Source organism: Panthera leo, chromosome D3, assembly GCF_018350215.1.
Source record: "Panthera leo isolate Ple1 chromosome D3, P.leo_Ple1_pat1.1, whole genome shotgun sequence".
Lineage (NCBI taxonomy): Eukaryota > Metazoa > Chordata > Mammalia > Carnivora > Felidae > Panthera > Panthera leo.
This window is the reverse complement of record NC_056690.1, coordinates 15,764,706-15,784,593: the sequence shown is the minus strand read 5'-3', so window position 1 is coordinate 15,784,593 and position 19,888 is coordinate 15,764,706. Positions and strand designations below refer to the sequence as shown.

Here is a 19,888-nt window from a genome sequence, read left to right as displayed (position 1 = left end):
CATACATGTTTCTCAAAAAGAAAAAAGCAACTCTTTAAATGGAGCTGGAGATTCTGGCCATCACCCTGTACAATGGTCATGAGGATGGGTGGGTATATGACTCCTATACCTTCTGTGTGACTTTGGGGCGTGGTTCCAGTGTTGCACATATGCCATGCCAACTATTTCAGCTGGTGTTCAACCCAAGGAATGTCATCTCTTCCAACACCGGTGGGAATACTGGGTCAATTGGGCTGACCAGGATCCAGGGTGGGTGTGAATCTCTAATAGGGCATCCCCCCACTGTAGATGCTTCCAAGATGAATTTTGATCATACTCAAAGCTCACCTGATGCCCTGATGTTCGAACTTCACCCCTCAGTAAGGTGAGACCTTCCTGAATATCATTTGTCATATTTCTGGTGGGACATTTGTCTGCTTTACACCCAAGCTTTGTCATAGTCAACTGTTTTTGCAGCTAAGGAAATTCCACTGAATTCTTCAGGGCATCAGATATGTGACCATGAGCCTGATCATGAGGAGAGAGGGAAGAACAAACTTGGGAGGTGTGTAAAGTGCGCTGGGGAGTAGGGACGAAGCAGCAGATGTGTCTCGAGATGTAAAAAACATCTTGTTTTGTGGCACATATTCATACATGGGCAAGAATGTTCCTCCATCAGATGCAAAGCCCTAGAACAGTGTTTCTGCAACTTTGGAATGCTTAGAACTATTTTTGGGGGGATTGCTTATGATAATGCATCTTTCAGGACCACTTAGGGTCTTGATTAGAGGCCATGAATCTGCATTTTCACAAACATCCCAGCTGAATTTGTCACAGGTGACTCCGAGACTTTGAGAAACACGATTGGAATAACCTCACTTTGCTCGAATCCTCAAGGCACCAGCAGAAAGTAAAAGCCCGCAGACAGGTTGATTTAGGCTGGGGACTTGAACGATTCGATTGATAAATAGACTGCAGCAACATTTAAATTTTTCAGCTCTGTGCAATTCATTTCTCCCCTTTCCCCAGCAGCTGGAGAGCAGAGAATTTTCTGACTTTGAGAGCCTGCAAGTTTCTGATTCTATTTGCACCAGAATAGTTCTCTTCTGAGAGTGCCACATTCTGTCCCAAGCTGTTGAATATTTTAGTGTCAGTGATTCCCAGTTTTTGTGGATTTGATGTCCCAAATCTCTCTTTAACTGCCACATGGCTTACATGGATATCCTATTGAAAGAGACCTTTTTCTGAGTTTGGGTAAAGACTCTTATGACCCACGTTTATCCACCTGGGATTTCCATCATTTGGGAGGGAAGGGATTGGTTACAGTTCTCTCGATAAGGACACGTAGTAATTTTTTAAAAGGTCAGGACTTCGGGATTAGTTTCGGTGTTGTTGATAAGGATAAAGAGTAATTTTTTTTAAAGGCAGGATTTGACAGTTTTTAAACAGACTTGTCTGTTTATTTCAGACAGTTTTTGAATGAGAATCAGAAAAGTCACCTATTCAAGGCTTTTTGTCTCATATCCAGGCTTGGGCCCCTCTAAAGTCAGACTTCCCCAGAACCCCTCAGTGCACGCCCTTGCTGCCTTGAGGATTGTTACAAAAGAGCCTTCCTGTGGGTACTCTCCTTGGCGGTAACTTGACTCCCCTCCTTGGTAATGAATGAGATACGACACGTTTAGGATGATGACTTTGCTGATGTAAATGAAAACTGGCCACTCTGTTAAAGGCCAGCTTCTGTTAGCGCATTCTTCCTTCTGTGTTGGGAGGGAGGACGTTCAAGAGGGTTGAGTTGACCACCTGCGTCTAAACCCCAGGGTAGGAATGGGGAGCTGGAAAAAGCAGATTCTTGAGCCTCACTTCTGACTTAGCGACTTGGAATCTTTTGAGATGGGGCCCCGATACCAACTTCTTTTAAACTTCCCCAGGTAACTCGCATACAGCTTAAAGTTAGAAACCTCTGTCTTAGTAATTCCACATTGCCACTCAATTCCTCCTAGGGCTGGGAAATTTTATTTCAAAGGATTACTGAGAAATTGGCCCGTTATTGGTCTTAATGGAAGATAGAATTGATTTCATTCTCTACGGGCTAGTTTCTTTCCTACACACACACACACACACACACACACACGCACGCACACACACACACACACGCACGCACACACACACACACGCACACAAAGCCTTTATATTTGAATTTCTCCCTGGGATTCTAACTCTGGAAGATATTTTTGTTTTCTCTGATAACATGGAGGGAAAGGTATCTGAAGGGAACCTGACCATACAGATGGGAAGTAATTCTATCCTTACTTTATGAATAGGGAAATTGAGGCTGAGAGAGTAACTTGCCAGGGTGGTCTATGTAGTAGAAGTAGGATTTGTATCCTAGTAAAGCCAGGACTGAAGTCCAGGCTCCAACCACAATGAAACACTGTTTCTTAGGAACCACTGCTAACAAAATCTCAATCACAAGCATATACCGGTCGATGCTTCATCTCCGGATAGAAATATTTATATTGAGAATGGAGAAAGTCCCCATATGTGAAGACTTCTGTGTCCCTTGTAGAACTGCTTGGATGGTGTCTAATGGGCAAACTGATCTTTGAAAGCCACATTGTCTACCAGAGACTGCAAAGCAGATGATGTCCAGGCTGGAGATGTGGTTTTTGTATGTTTTTTCGTCTTGCTTTGTTTTTGGGTCTCACCATGTGTTTACATAATGTGAATTGGTTGTCAACGTCTAAAAAACAGGAGATGCGAAATGAAAACCTAGCTTTCTAATATCTTTTGAAAAATGGGCTCCACGGGGTCTGCATTCCAAGTGGTAACAATCAGCTGGACGGTGCTCTCGAACATCACAGTCCCCACCACTCATATTGTGCTGTAACTGGGAACATTCATGCGTGTTCCTTGCAGTTCTTCCTGCTTCCTTCATGCAGTGTTTTGATTTTGCTACCCTTCGTCCTGTCTCATCACAGGTTTTTGTTTGTTTGTTTGCTTTTTGTCTGCTTTTTGTAGGTTGAAACGTCAGCATACCACCCCCATATAAATCAGCTCTGGAGCTAGCCACAAGTTGAGTGCTATCTCCTGGTTTTGTTACTGAGTATACTAGCTATTGGCTTAGAGGCAATGTGGCACTGTGGTTAAGAACACAGCTTTCAGGGCACCTGGGTGGCTCAGTCGGTTAAGCATCCGACCTCGGCTTGGGTCATGATCTCACAGTATGTGAGTTTGAGCCCCACACCGGGCTCTGTGCTGACAGTGCAGAGCCTGCTTCGGTTACTCTGTTTCCCTCTCTCTCTGCCCCTCCCCTGTTCACACTTTGTGTGTCTCTCTCTCAAAAGTAAGCAAACGTTTAAAAAGAAAAAAAGAACACAGCTTTCAGAGCCAGATTATCCCAGGTTAAACCCTGCCTTTATCTCTAAGTAGCTGTGAGACATCAGGCAAGTTATTTCTCTTCTCCGAGTCTCAGTTTTCTTATCTGCAAAGTGGGGAGGTTGCTGTGGGGATTCAGCAGGGATTAATTCATGTAAGAGCTTAGACAGTAGCTGGCCTATTAAGTTCTATGTCAGTGTCGGCTGCTATTATTATAACCCAGCTCAACACTGATCTGGGCAGTATGTATTTTCACAAGTTCCCAGGAGTTAGGCCAAGACTTGGCCTTTTTCCCCTGGAACACTGTCCTTTGAAATTAGCTCATGAGTGCAAAGCCATGAGCTCTGTTTGGTAGCATCTTAAATTCTGAAGTCCTCTCCCAGCCATGTTGATAACAGCAGTAATAATAGGATTAGTAAATGGTTTGCATTTATATGTATACATTTTAATGTTGGGGCACCTGAGTGGCTCAGTCGGTTAAGCATCCGACTTTGGCTCAGGTCATGATCTCACAGTTCGTGGGTTCAAGCCCCACATCGGGCTCTGTGCTGACAGCTCAGAGCCTGTAGCCTGCTTCAGATTCTGTGTCTCTCTCTCTCTGCCCCTCCCCTGCTCACACTCAGTCTCTCTCTCTCTCTCTCTCTCAAAAATAAAAACTTTATAAAAAATGTTTTTGATGTTTATTTGTTTTTTGAAAGAGAGAGAGAGAGAGAGAGAGAGAGAGAGCGTGAGCAAGGGTGGGGCAGAGAAGGAGACAGAGAATCTGAAGGAGGCTCCAGGCTCTGAGCTGTCAGCACAGAGCCCCATGCGGGACTTAAACCCACAAGCTGTGAGATCATGACCTGAGCCAAAGTCGGACGCTCAACTGACTTAGTCACCCAGGCGCCCCTGCATTTATATATATATATTTAAGTTTATTTATTTATTTTGAGAGAGAAAGAGAGAACAAGAGAAGGGGAGGGGCAGAGAAAGAGGGAAGAGAATCCCAAGCAGGCTCTGCACTGTTAGTGAGAGCTTGACATGGGGCTCAATCTCACGAACTGTGAGATCATGACCTGAGCCAAAACCAAGAGATGGATGCTTAACCGACTGAGCCACCCAAGTGCCCCGAATGGTCTGCAATTTTTGTGCACCAACTAAGGAACAGACATCATGCTATACACATGCTGTGGGTCATCTAATTAACCTTCACAATAGCCTTCTTAAATGGATTATACTACTATAATCCTCATTTTACAGAAGAAGAAACTGAGGTTAAGCACTTGGCTGACCATCAGTCACAGTAGGTAAGTGGCAGAGGGGGAAACTGCGCCCAGGCAGTCTGTTGCCAAACCGGCACCGTTGGCCCCACACCCCACAGCCCCGTACTCACACACGAGCACATTATGCCTTCCTTAAAGGATAAAGTTGGTGTCTGCACATCTATTCTCTACCCATCTTCTTCATAGACCAACACCATCCATTTTCATCTTGCAGGCAAGAGACTTCCTTAGATGTTTTAGTGTCCCTTTTTCCTCTCTTAGGTCAAAGCCATCTATTCCCCGCACCCCCCCCCCCCCCCGTGACACTTCCTGTTTTCCCATCTTCCCCTCCATTCAGCCGCCCTGATTGTTCCCGGGTCTGGCTCCTCTGATAGGAAGTTGACATGGACTACCCTCTTGACTGCCAAGGTTGGGTTGGCTGATTTGACAGGCTGACGGGTGTCTGCGTCCTCCCTTGCCCACCAGGTGAGCTTTCCTGAAACCAAGTCAAAGAGGCTGACCTTCTCAGCTTGAGGGACATGGTGTGGGGGTGGGGGCTAACCCCCTGCTCTGGGGGAAGAGCTAGAAGATTTCTCAGAGTCCTTATCTGCCTTGCCAGGAGCTACACAGTGAGGCAGAGACGGATCTGGGCTTGTCATTTCCAGGTCTTGATTGTCCATTGCACGACCTTGCCCCTGTCAAGCCTCTGATGGAAAGTGTCATTGATTCTAGCCGATGGAGCCCATCTGAGCTGGTTAGAGAAATCAGGATAAATGTGCCCAAATCCAGAGAGAAACAGCAACAGCATCCATCTCTTTGTGAGATGAGAGCACGTTGGCAATACCAAAAATATGTGGAACCCTTCTGCTCTTACAGTAAGAACAGGTCGGCTAGTTGAGTCAAAATCATGAAATCATTCAGCAGATCAGATGGTAAGGCAGAGGAAGGGACTGAGGCAGTGAAAATCCATGTGGGATTCTCCCGTCTTCCTCTCTCGTCTCTCAGAGATGGGAAAACTATGGCCCATGGGCCAGATACCAATTTTTGTAAATAAAGTTTTATTGAACACAGCCATACTCATTCATTTGCATATTGTATATGGCTGCTTTTGTGCTGCAGTGGCAGTTAAGTAGTCACGACTGAGATGGTGACAGAGGCCTACAATATTTACCCTCTGGCCCTTTATGGAAAAGTTTTGTTGACCCCTGTTCTACACAGAGCAGCTAGAAGATGGTGGAGTTTTGGATAGCCTGGACCCTGAGTGCCTGAGCAGAGGAGAGACTGTCCACAAAACGACATGGTTTGTATAACACCAGTGAAATGAAAACGAAAACTCTTTTTCTTTGGCATCGTTTGCTACCAGAACATAACCTAACCTGTCCTAACAGATTCCAACGGGCATTCGGGAGAAGGCATTTTACACTGGGACAGATTCAGAGAGCCTACTTACTTCCTTGTGAAGTGAACTGCACAAGAAATACCGATGATCAGAAGGCCAATAATGATGGAGGCGATGGCCACCCACTTGGCATTCCTCCCAAGCCGCTTGGATCCTTCGATGTCTCCATCGTTGTAGCTGTTCAGAGACTGGGGGACACAAGGGAAGAGCTGGTGATGACAGACAACCCACAAGGAAAGACATGTGTTTCTCAGGCTGATCTGATCATCACCTCCTCCAGGAAGCCCTCCCTGGGCTGACTTACTTCCCCTTGCTGATTATTTTCATCTTAGCGTTTATCATAGCACATTAAAATGATTGATTGGGCCTCTCCTATTAGAGTAGAAGTGCTATGTGGGCAGGGACCACTATCTGGTGTTGAGCACAGTGTACCAGTGCCTGGTGCCATATTTGTCCTGTAGAAGATTCTTGATAAATATTTGTCTAATGTACAGGTATGCATGTCTCGTCCAACAGAATGGGGTTTGCAAACTCTGGCCCATGGGTCAAGTCCAGCCTACTGTTGCTTTTTTAATGCTTATTTTTAAGAGAGAGAGAGAGAGAGACAGAGACAGAGGATGAGCAGAGGAGGGGCAGGGAAAGAGGAAGACCCAGAATCTGAAGCAGGCTCCAGGCTCTGAGCTGTTTGCACAGAGCCTGACACGGGGCTCAAACTCATGAACTTTGAGATCATGACCTGAGCCGAAGTCAGACACTTAACCTACTGAGCCACCCACGTGCCCCCAGTCTGCTGATTTTTTATAAATTAAGTTTGTTGGGCACACAGCCACACTCATTTGTTTACTACACTCATTTGTTTTACTATACACTCATTTGTTTATCTGTGGCTGCTTTTATGCTACAACAGAGTTGGGTAGTGGGTCAGAGACCATACTTACTGTTTGGTCCATTACAGAAAAAGTTTACCTCTCCTGCACTAGAAGTTCAATCCATGAGGTCAGGGATCTTGGCTGAACTGTTCACCTCTATCCCCAAGCCAAGCTGTCATTCAACTGGTACCTACTCATATGGCTTTCCCAGCTGGTAAAATACTGAACTACTTCTGGTTGGCTGGTAAATAGCAGTTACCCCTCCCCTCCTGGCCCCCCAGCCATCGTGCGTGGCCCTCACACCTTTGACTCTCCGCAGACTTCCCCATGATCCAGCAACTTCAGGGTTACCAGTTGGCCCCATCCTGATTGAATATTTAGTTGCGTATTTAAATACTTGTTGAATATTTTAAACATCACCTTAGTTGCTAGTACTTTGAGCAGTGTCTGGTACATGGTAGGAGTTCAAGAAATAGGTATTGGCTAGTGGGTGAGAGATGTATATCCATTTCCCTGCAGAATATGAGTTCGTTGGAGGGCAAAGTGGAGGTGCTCAGAGAATGTTTGCTGCTGGGCTGATGGCCAGGGCAGCTGAACAGTCCTCTAATAAACCCTCCTTATCATAACTCCTACTGCTGACGATCCCCTGAAAAGTTCTGCTGCAGCTCAAAGAAGTCTGGAAATAAGTATTCATGAGTTACAGACGGAGGTTGATCAGTGTGGTGAATTGCAGATTTCAGTAGAAACCTCTGTTCTTCATCCCCAAATCGCCGCACTTCAGTGATAGATTGTTCCTCTTCTTGGACTTTTAAGGGGGATGAAGCACATGTAGGCAATTACAAGCCAGGGAAACACCCAGTAGAACACCGAGCTTTCCACTTCCAGAACCTTCCATTAATTCTTGGATTCTGGCCACCTTAGCAACAAGCTGGGGGCCTCAGCAGTGAAGGGGGCCTCGGCAGTGATGGGGCTTGTTCAAAAGACTGGTGTGAAGGGGGAGGCAGGAACCTGCAATGATACCCAGAACTTCCAGCAGCATGAGCACCAGAATTCTGGAGTGCTCAACCCTGAGTATTTACTACGGACACGTGGCTAGTGATTTTTGTTTGTTTTATTATTAGTTTTAATATTTATATATTTTTGAGAGAGAGACAGACAGTGTGAGGAGGGGAAGGGCAGAGAGAGAGGGAGACACAGAATCCGAAGCAGGCTCCGGGCTCTGAGCTGCCAGCACAGAGCCCGACGTGGGACTCAAACCCGTGAGCCATGAGATCATGACCTGAGCTGAAGTCGGATGCTTAACCAACTGAGCCGTCCAGGTGCCCCTCTTTGTTTTAAAAACAGATAGATGTGCTGAAAAGATTCAGATTTAATTGGTGTGGGGACCAAATACCAGTTTTCTAAAAAAAAAAAAAAAAAAAAAAAAAAAAAAAAAAAAAAAAATTGGTAAAATACATATAACATAAAATTTACCATTTTAACTATTTTTAAGTGTGGGTTCAGTTGCATTAAGTGGCAGTCACTAAAGTGGTTTTGTGACCATCACCACCAACCATCATCCCAAACTGAAATTCTGTACCCATTAAACCCTCCATTCTTCCACCCCCAGCCCCTCCCCTGGCAACTGCCATTCTGCTTACTGTCTTTATGGATTGGACCACTCTAGGTACCTCACATAAGTGGAATCATACAATATTTGTCCTTCTGTGCCTGACTTATTTCATTAAGCAGTGTCCTCAAGGTTCAGCCCTGTTGTAGCATGGGTTAGAATCCCCTTCCTTTTTAAGGCTGAATAACATTCCACTGTCTGTATAATATCACATCTTGTTCATTTATTCATGTGTCGATGGACACTTGGGCTGTTGCTGCAGAATTTTTTTTTAAGATTCTTAGAATTGAAAACCTGTGGTCTAGGCAGCTGTCCTTAATGCCCTACAAGGTCAAGGTGCCCACCACCTTACGATTTATCCCAGGGGCACCTGGGTGGCTCAGTTGGTTGAGCCTCCAGCTTTGGCTCAGGTCATGGTCTCACAGTTCATGAGTTCTAGACCTGCATTGTGCTGTTCGTTATCAGTGCAGAGCCTGCTTCAGAGCCTCTCTCCCATTCTCTCTCTGTCCTCCCCTGCTCACACTCTCTCTCTCAAAAATAAACATAAAAAAAAAAAAAAGATTTATCCCAAGGAAGCACGTAATAGAGCATGGGCTCTAAGTCCAGAGAGAGCTGAGTTCAAATTCCATGTGTTAGTCGCTGTGAGAATTAGAGGAAGTTATCAACCTTTCTAAGGTTGATACATCTGTATAGTTCTCATCTGTAAATTGGGGGCAATGGTAATAGCATCTCCTTCACAATAGAGGAGCCAACGACTTAACAGTAGTAGTTAGCATTGCCCCAGCACATAGTATATACTCAATAAATGTTAGCTTTTACTGTGAATTGCCACTGTCTATCTTGTTCTTCCTCCAACACTAAGATCTTTGGGGTACAGTAGAATCATCTGGGGTACTTACCAGAATTACAGATGATCAGGGTCTGCCTCTTGCTGGAGCAGAATCTCTGAGGACCTATGTTTGAGGAAGTTTGGTTTTTGTTGTTGTTGTTGTTGATTTATTTTTTGAGAGAGAGAGAGCAGAAGAGGGGCAGATAGAGAGGAAAGCAAGAATCCCAAGGAGGCTGTGCACCATCTGTGCAGAGCCTGATGTGGGGCTCGAAGTCACAAACCATGAGATCATGGCCTGAGCCGAAATCAAGAGTTGCATGCTTAACCGACTGAGCCACCCAGGCACCCCAGGAACTTTGTTTTATAGTCTTCAGATCAAAGTCAATGTGTAGAATGTTAGACCTCACAGTCCAGTTCATTTTTTAAAAATTATGTTTTTTTGCAATCCAGTGTAAAATTACGCACATTCAAAATGCTCTTAAATTGATCATTATCCTGTTGTGTTGCTTTGGAAAACCGAGTTCTGAGATGCACTTAGTTAGGGCAACGCACTGGTGTTGATGTAATCAGAGGGAAAATATAGGGAGACTCCTCCCTCCCCGAATATTGTCAACTCCTGGCTGTTTGGATGAAAACACCAGTTCCATGTTCTCAAGGGGGAAGAACAGTAAGCCTGTGCCATATTGAGGGGTACATCTATATCTGTGCATTGCCCCTGAGCAATGGAAGCTTCCTGAGCCACGTGAGTTGTTTGCTACAGGTCAGCAGAGCCAGGCTGGTGACCTGGCCGAGGGAGATTTGGGTGTAAGCCATGAGTGAGTCTTGTTCAACCTTTGTCACCTGCTGCCACTCTGGCATCTTGTATGTGACCCTCCTCTCTGCAAACCACCACGTTGCTGGGGCTCCTAAAGGGAGGTGCTGAGTCGTCTAGAATTGAGGCCTTGGTTGGCTTGAAAAACAGATGAAAGCCTCTTTCAGTATTAGCTATGGATTCTCCTTCCACTGCCCACCCCCCTTCCCACCCCCGCCATGAGTTCTCTTATGAATCTGTTTCCTCCTCTGGTCCTTGAGGAAGGGGCTGTCTATGGCATATCTGCTGGGTAAATGTTAGGATATGGAGAGATGAGCGTGGCAGCTTTAGAACTCCCAGATTTCACTCTGAAGGACCTCACTGGTTGGGAATCTCGGGGTTCAAGTTGGAGATCTAATAATGAAGCGAGAGGCAATTAGTTCCTCCCTCCCCCATTCATTGGCTGCCATTCTTTGTGTCTCCCAATTTGGAATTGCATACTAAGGGTCTCCTGGCAGATGCTATGGACTGAAGAGGTGGAGATGGGTTGTAGAGAAAATGCGTGGTTTATAAATCTTTTTCTGAAAAGCTTAGAAAGCAAACTATCCCATCTGCTGTGGAAGAACTAGAAAGAAACAGGGGATGACTTAGATACTTAACATTTATATGATCTTATTAGTTCCTTTACAGATTACAAATGTAATTTGTGAACACGTAAAGCATTCAAATGCTACAGAAACAGCCAGTAAATAGTAAGTCCTTTTCCTCATCCTATTTCCCAGGGATAACCATTGTTTGCAGTCTGGTGCATTTGCTTCTAGATACACCGCCTTCCCTCCCCCCCCCCCCCCATCACCTCGCTCAGCCCACCTCCCACCCCCTGCCCACGAATAATATGAAAGGAAAGCTAACACTTTCTCTTGCTTCCATTATGACTAAGTACCTCGTGTCTATCAGTCAAGATAAAGAAATAGCAATTTGTACCCTGAGATAAACCAAGAATACAGGGTCAGTCTGTTGAGCCTATATCCCTCCAATATTGAAACCTTGAGTATTTCCCATAAATCTTGGCAAAGACAACTTCATCTCCGTCTTTTGCGATGTTGGTGCCCAAATGGAGGTCACACTTTTGTGGATATTGTAATCTCTTGAGAAAGATACTATTTTGCTTTGTTTATTTGTTTATTTTTAAATCGTGAACAGATTATTGTAAAACTTGGTTACCTTGGCAGTTTCGCAGTGGTTTTCTTTAAATACTTGTGTTGTGCTTTTTATTGGGCTAGCTGGTCCTTTTGAAGGTGGACTCCCTTGCATTTCTTTCCAAGTGAATTTTTTTCTTTTCTAAATGTTTTGGCCTCTGAGTCTTTCTTTGACAAAATAATAATGATAACAGGTAACACTGATTGAGCATTTATATGTGCTAGGCACTGTGTTAAGTATTTTTCTAGGATTATCTCATTTGTCCTCATAACAGGTCTGTGAGGTAGATGCTTTATTGTTTCCATATTACTAATGGGAAAGTTGAGGCGCAGAGAAGTTAAAGTGATTTGCCCAGAGTCACCCAGCTAGTTTGGTAAAGTGTGGATGTGTGTATGTGAATGTTTGTTGGTCAAATGTAGTTCTTCTTGATGAATTCTATGCTTCTATCATTAGTCCAGTTTTCTATTAGTTTGTCTTTTTCTTATTGATTTGTGGGAACTTTTTACATATTGTAGATCCACATTGTGCAATAGGAATATAATGGGAGCCTCATATGTAATTTTAAATTTTCTAGTTGCCACATTAAAAAAATAAGAATAAATCGGTGAAATTAACTTTAATAATGTACATAAAAGTCTGTGTGTACACACACACACACACACACACACACACACACACACACACAGTTTGTCTGTTTGTTTTCTCTTTATTCCAAAAATATGAATGATATTATACTATCCTGTTCTGCAACTTGCATTTTCCCACTAATATAGGGTGTGCACCTTTCCAAGCTAGTGCTTCTGGGTCTGTCTCATTCTTGTTTTCTTTCTCCAGGCATGATTTAAAAATAGTGAGTTATATTGATGGATTTCCTAATGTTGCATTATCCTTACATCCTTGGGGGGCAATATCTTAATTTGTCATGGCACTTTTTGTTGTTGTTGTTTTTAGGTAACTTTTTGTTTTCAAATAGCTTCAAACTTACAGAAAAATTGTCAGTGTAGTTGTCTCATTCTTTTTAGTGACTTTGTCACTTACATGGTTGCAACTCACCCATAGACATTTCAGTTACTTAAAGGTTGTTGCAATTACTTAATATGCTTCAGTAGACATCCTTATTCGTAGAGTTTTGTGCACGTTTGAGCCTCTCCTTAGTTAGGATGGATTCCTAGGAATGAAACTGCTGAATCAAAAGGTAGCTGTGGTTACGTTTGGAGAGACAGAGTCAAATTGCCCTGCAAAAAAAAAGGCTAGACAAATTTACACCACCACTAACAGTATTTAAGTGCCCTGTTCCTCATATCCTTGCCAACCTTGTTTATCTTTTTTTTTTTTTTTTTGCCACTCTGATAGGTGAAAAAGAATCTCAAAATAACATTTCTTTGGTTTAATGCTGAGGTAGAGCTATCTTTATGTCCTTCAGACCTCTGCTCAAATGTCACCTTCTTAGAGAAACTTTCTAAGAACAGTGTATTTAAAACCCTCTCTGGGGGCGCCTGGGTGGCTCAGCCGATTAAGTGCCCAACTCTTGACTTTGGCTCAGGTTGTGATCTCATGGTTTGTGAGTTTGAGCCCTGCATCAGGCTCTGCGCTGATGGTGCAGAGCCTGCTTGGATTCTCTCTCTGCCTCTCTTTTTCTCTCTCAAAATAAATAAACTTAAAAAAAATCGTTAAAAAAAGAACCTCTCTCTGGTGACCAATATAGTGCCTGAAACATAGGAGATCAATAAATACTTGTTATATGAATAAATGTTTATTGGTCACCTGTATTTATTCTTGATGAATTTTGTACTTATATCCTTTATCCAGTTTTCTATTGGTTTGTCTTTTGCTTATTGATTTGTGAGAACTTTTTATATATTACAGATCACCACTGTGCAATAGAAAAATAATGGGAGCCACATATGTAACTTAGAATTTTCTAGTAGCCACATTAAAAAATTAAACATAAATAGGTGAAGTTAATAATATATATTTGATTTAACCCAACACATCCAAAATAATATCATTAAAAGCTTTGGTGCCCCATATTTCAAATACTCTATAGTCACATGTGGCTAATGGCAACTGTACTGAATAGCAGAGCAGATGATATACCTTAACCTGTTACATATATTGCAAAATTTTCCCCTAGTTTCTTCCAGTCCATTTTTCCCCAAATTATAACTTCTATTTTGATATAGATTGAAGCTCATAAGAAGTTGCAAACTATAGATAGTACCAAGAGTTCTCAAAATGCTTCACCAAGCTTCTCCTAATGATGATATCTTACGTAACCATAGCACTTTGTTAAAACCAGGAAACTGACATTGGCATGATACTATTAACCGAGATGTTTTTGTTTGTTTTGGTTCGTTGTTTTGTTGTTTTTGTTGTTTTGCTCTGTGTGTAGTTCTGTGAAGTTTTGTCTCACGTAGATTGGAGTGTCCACACTCAAAGAAATTCTCTCATATTACATCCTTCCCCTGTGTCTGTGTCTGTTGTCTTCTAACTTGTATACGTGGTGCTGGGATGTTGCCCGGGGTTCCTTTCTGAGCTGTAGACCTCATGATTCCCTAAACCAACCACTCTTATTTTCAGGTGCTGGGTGGTAAGGTGTCATCTCTGTTCACCATGAAAATTATGTTGAAAAGAAGGACTTTTAGTTTCCTTCCAGTTTTTATTTTCCTCTGTGAGGCAAATGAAACTTTCTCAGGACATAGAGCAAAGAAGGCCTCACCGCACATTTTATAAGGCTCTTGAGAGTCCCCAGCAGGGCATTTTCTCTGTTGTCCAAGCTTGGGCTTATGCTGGGAGAACGGAATAGTTATTATAAAACCTAAGGACAGCACCCGGGTCTTGGTCAGCTGCCTTGAGCCGGCAAAGGTCTCACTTTGATAGAAACGTGGGCAAGTTCCTTTCTCCTGTAGTAAATACTAATGATGTCACAGTCACTGCATCAAGTTATTTCAGGCTTATTTATACATCCCTTCCCTGGATGGACACCTGATACTCAAATACCCACGGAAGGAAAGTTGGTCAGGAACCAGAATTGAGGGTGACTGTTTCTAGGCCCAACTTCAAAAAAACCGTAGCAGGGACCAGCAAAACTGTGTCGTGAGGCTGCACAGCCAGGACTCCTGGCTGCCTGTCAGAAGGTTCAGACGACTCCTGGCATCCACATTTGCAAGAAGGAGAGACTCAGTATAACTCCATAAATTTTGCTAACTGGAGTTGAACACCAGGGGAGCCAACGTTCTGGACATTTGTAACACCTTACATCAAATGGTAAAACTGATCGACTGTCCTGAGCCAGACAAATATGGAAAGCACTTTGTCCTTTCTCTCTGGTCTTAGAGCAGAACTCTTGACACATTCTGCGTGATCCCAGATGAGATGGTGTCACCTATGGGGTAACTGCTGTGCAAGCCTGAGATGCAACTCTTCAGAGTCATGCTTTTTAAATTCTCCTATGTTGGTGGTTCCCAGCCCCCAGCTGACCTTAGAATTACCTGAAGGGACTTCACAGATTCCTATGCCTAAGCCCCCTCCCAGAGCAATTGAATCAAGGTCTCTGGCACTGGGACTCCAGCTTACTTTTTTGTAAGCTTCCCAGGTTATTCTGGGAAGAGTTGAGAACCACTGTTGTAGATGGACATCCATGCATCCATTCAAAAGCTGTTTGTTGAGCACCAACTATATGCCAGACAGTGCTCCCCACCCACATGGAGCTCACATTCTGGTGGAGACTGAAAATAAGTAAACAGGCCAATATGATGATTACAGAATCTTACTGAGGCAAGAAAAATGGGGTATAGGGAGGGAGCTTTTGCTGAGGTGGGGCAGTAGGCTGACATGTGAAGATTTGAGAAGGGGCCAGGCCTACAAAAAGTGGGTGGGGGAAGAAGAAGCCTGGCAGGGGAAACAGCACATGCAAAGGTCCAGGGGTAGGAAATAATTTTCTTGTTGAAGGTACTCAAGAAAACCCAGTGTGACTGAAATGTAAGTGTGAAGGAAGGAGGGGGAAGGAGAGAAATAAGAGGCTGGAGGTAAACCAGAGGCCAGGTTAGTTATAATAATAATGAATTATGGTAAAATAATAGTTAATATTCACGAGGTATCTATTTTATGCCAGGCCCTGGACTGACCGTTTATGCCGTCACATAATTGAATCTTCACAATGACCCTCATAGGGGTGAAAAATTTCATGCCCCATTTTACAGGTGAGAAAACTGAGACTCAGAGACAAGGAAGCAAATAACGTTTCCACGTTCAAAGACAACTTTCTAAGGGGGCTACAGACTTAAGCAAATGACCATAAGTTAACTGACAAAGCTCTTACAATAACTACGCCATTATGTCCACAAAAACCTATGAGCTTGATTCAATACACTGTTGATAACCCGGCTTCAGGAAGCTGACTTGATTCTAATTTAATAAAAACTTGGCCACTGATGTAAAAAAAAAAAAAAAAAAATAGGGCAAATATATCTCCAATCTGTGCTACAGATCTCCCTGTCAAATATTTTGAAAAATTTTTCATTTTCTTTGTTCTTGTCTACCACCAAACGTGCTCAGAAATCCCACGTTCACCCTCAAACAGAATTAGCCCCCAAACCCAAAATAATAGCCATGGAAGACATTGTCAGTTGTTTGTTTGTTTATATTTTGGTTTCCTGGTCCTTATGGATTAAATGAGTTAATACACGTGCAATGCTTCGAGCAGCGCTTGAGAAATAGCGTGTCAGTCGGTAAGTATTGGCTATTACATTGATGTTATTATTATTTTGCCATATGCCGATTGACAGAGATGAAAACAAATGAGCTATTAAATATACTTTATTTAATATGCTCTACTTTTATTTAGTATGCTTTATATTTCCCTTGCCCAATTGCGGCCTCCTAGGATTATGCCTACTGTTAAGAAAAAAAGACCTCATAAAAACCAAGAGGTGTCTTCCCCCTTGGTAGGGCAGAGAAGGCACATTCCTGTTACCTGGGACAGGTAAGCAGAGAAGCCCCAGCAGCCAGTGACACCACAGCGGGAAGCAGCTTTTTTGGAAGGCTCTTGATGTCTGATAATGCGTAAGGGAAGGGAGCGTAAGTCACTTGTGTGGGGGGATGGGACGGGAGTGCCGAGTGGCATTGGCTGGAAACACATCCTTGGCTCCCCATGGCCCTGGAACAGATGCACATTCTTAATCATGGTCTTCCGAGCCCTGCAGGGTCTGACATCCGCCTGCCTCTCCAGCCCCACTTGGAACCTTCCTCCTTGCTCCCCACCTTCCTTTTTCCGGCCCCCTGGTCTTTGTCCTGGTCATTTCTTCTGCTGGGAGCCCTCTTCCCTTGATGTCTCATGTGGCCAGTGCCTGCTCATTCTTCCCGTCTCAGCTTTCATGTCTGCTTCCTCAGGGCGGCCTTCTCAGGTCAGGTCACTCCGTCTTCACTAGTCCCCTGACCTACACGCTGAGTCAGCCCTCGTCTCTTTCCTTCATGGCATCTAAGTGACTCAGTTATTTTACTCTGTTGCTTATTGACTCATTGAGCGTTTGACTCCACCATCTGACTGTGAGCTCCATGAGGGTGGGCGCCATGTCTCTTTTTACTCATTATTCGTTTCCGGTGTCTGATGGAGGACCGGACACAATATTTCCTTAACTCTCTTCGACGAGGTCAGGTTGACAGAAAAGCAAACAAATAACACAAACAACGCAACCAAACACTGTAATGAAGCAGTTGGTTAACTTAACTTTCTGACCAAGGTAACCAGTCATTTTGGTACTGGCAGAACAGAGGGTAAACTGAGTCATCTAACTTCTGTGTCAGAGTCCTGAAGCGTGGGCTTCTGCCTTAGGATAGCAGACATGGGTTTGCTGTCTGAATGAGCAGAATGAGGAATTTTTGGCTTGAGGTCAAATGCTTATGAAGGGATTTCAGCTGCTTTCACTTCAGAAGCCAGAGTCACTGACAGTTTTTCACTTAAATGGACCCCACCACCCCAGTCCTTGTATATGTGTATGTGAATTGTGCTATGCTTCATTTTATTACAGACAATATTTACAATAGATGTTTGGATCTTTAATAGGGTAGTAGCTGAACTCAAAGGAAAATAAGGCCTTGTGTGGATGGCTCTGAGTCTGTTTTCCTCACTTGTAAAATGGGGGTGATAATATCTACAGCACAGGCTGGTTGTGAGGCTTAACTGAAATAATGAGCGTGAAGGGCCTGGTGTTACCTCATTTAATCTTGAAAACAATGTGGAGAGATCTGCATTAACATTCCCGTTGAATAGGTGGGAAAACCGAGGCTCAGAGAAGTTAGATGAAGGGGTGGGGTTGGGATTCGAACCTAGGAGTTGACTGTAGAGCCTGAACCACAAGTGTCTGCCTTTGAATCTGTTGCCAGTTCTTGTTGGGGAGTAAACGAGAGAGAGAGGCTCCGAGCAAAAAAAAAAAAAAAAAAAAAAAAGAAAAAGAAAAAAGTCGTTTCATTGAAAACTTTGCAACACATAGACCACTTTGCAACACATAGACCCCCCCAATGGTCACAAGGCAAGTGAAAGAAACAAGGACCAGACAACCCACTACAGAGGAGACAGCATTGCAGATTACATATCGGATAAGGGACTTGCATCCAGAATATATAAAGAACTCTTACAACTCAACAATAGTAAACAAACAACAATTCAAACAAGCAATTAAAATTGGACAAAGGACCTGGGCAAAGGATCTGAGTAGACATTTCTCCAAACAAGATATACAGATGGCCAATAAGCACATGGGAAGATGCTCACTATCGTTAGTCATTAGGGAGCTGCAAATCTAAACCACAAGATACCCAGGAGGGTGACTGGAATAAAAAGACAAACAATGACAAGTTTTACTGAGGACGTGGAGACACTGGAACCCTCCTGCGTGAAAATGTAAAATGGCATAGCTGCTTTGGAAACAGTGTGACAGTTTCTCAGAGTCGTGCCATAGAGTTACTGTATGACTCCACACTTACACTCCCAAGTATATACTTCTCACCCGAGAGAAGTGAAAACATGCATACACAAAAACTTGTCCATGCACGTTCATGGAATGTTATTTAGGATAGCCAAAAAATGGAGTCAACTCAAAAGTCTATCAACAACTGAATGGAAAAACAAAATATGGTCTTATCATACAATGAAGTATTACTTATCTTTAAAAAGAAGGACTGACGTGCTAAAACCTGGATGAACCTTGAAAACGTTAGGCTAAGTGAAAGAAGACTGTCGTAAAAGATCATATAATGCATGATTCCATTTATCTTTATTATTTTTAAAGAGGTATTAATTTATTTTGAAAGAGAGAGTGCACAGGTGCATGTGCAGGGGAGGGGTGGGGGGGGGGGCAAAGAGGAGGGCTGAGAGAATCCCCAGCAGGCTCCGCGTTGTCAGCCCAGAGCCTGACGTGGGCTCGAATGGAGCCAAAATCGAGTTGGACGGTTAACCGACTGAGCCATCCAGGCGCCCCCGTATGATTCCATTTATACGAAATGTCTAGAATAGGTAAATCCATGGATACGGAAAGTAGATTAGGGGTTCGGGGAAAGAGGTGTGACAAGTGATTTCTAATGATTATGGGATTTCTTTGAGGGTGACGAAAATTTATTGGATTTAAATAGTGGCAATGATTGCACAACCTTGTGAGTAGAATAAAAATCACTTGAGTTGTATACTTTTTTTTTTTTTTTTTTTTTTTTTTTAAGAAGCAAGGCCTGGTGACAGAGCTTTTGTATCTTGAGGGCTCCAGTGGACCAAATGGTGGAGGCCAGAGAATTGGTAGTGTCAGGCAAGAGATGATGTCAGGGCTGAGAAGCAGCTTGAGGGTATATGACTGTTACCCCAATGTCTGCTGGAGACAGCACGAGTTAACCGTTACCACATTGCAGTTTTGTGTGAGAATGTGAGAAGCACCTCTCAGAAATACAGAATGGAATTTTGTGGGAGCTGCCTTAGCAGGGAGGGCCAAGAACCAGTGAAGCCTGGGCTATTGTTTGTTTGTTTGTTTTTATTTTTTTTAACGTTTATTTATTATTGAGAGACAGAGACAGAGCATGAGCAGGGGAGGGGCAGAGAGAGGGGGAGACACAGAATCCGAAGCAGGCTCCCGGCTCTGAGCTGTCAGCACAGAGCCCGGTGTGGGGCTTGAACTCACAAACTGCGATATCATGACCCAAGCCGAAGTCATGACCGGAGCCGAAGTCAGTTGCCTAACCGACTGAGCTACCCAGGCGCCCCTGGGCTATTGTTTATTAATGTCTGCTGTATTCGCACTCACAGCCCATTAATGCCTAGGGAAACTGAGACCCAGACAGAAATAGATCTTACTTCTTTACTGACCAGATTAATTCTGAGTGATTGTTCTAGTTTAGAATGAATTGAAGTAAAAGTAAACCAAAAATTGGTCCTAAATGTGGGAGCAGGTTGGCTTGAGGCCTGGGCAAAGTAATGATCTGTGAAGAGCTCTTGTGTGACACCTCATCAGATAACAGAAGCCCTAGCTTTCTATTTGGTGACCGATTCTGGGATTCCTTCCTGGGGGAGTTAGGTCCATTTTCAGTGGATGACATAGATATCATAGCATATGTCC

General features: G+C 43.5%; 1 protein-coding gene across 3 annotated transcripts in view; it reads right to left on the bottom strand.

The window, feature by feature from the left end:
- Positions 1-1,651: 1,651 nt before the first annotated feature.
- Positions 1,652-19,888, bottom strand: part of TMEM233 (transmembrane protein 233) — a 31,006-nt gene continuing 12,769 nt past the window's right edge. The window contains exons 1-3 of one of the 3 annotated variants that reach the window (XM_042910398.1): positions 7,167-7,719; positions 6,046-6,182; positions 1,652-1,736 (exon numbers count right to left, since the gene is read on the bottom strand). In XM_042910398.1, coding sequence (XP_042766332.1) covers positions 1,703-1,736; positions 6,046-6,182; positions 7,167-7,319 — 324 coding nt within the window. In that variant the 5' untranslated portion in view covers positions 7,320-7,719 and the 3' untranslated portion in view covers positions 1,652-1,702. Of the gene's footprint in view, positions 1,737-2,635; positions 2,720-6,045; positions 6,183-7,166; positions 7,720-19,888 lie in introns of those variants that run through there. The other 2 variants (XM_042910399.1, XR_006195210.1) reach the window with 2 other exon arrangements.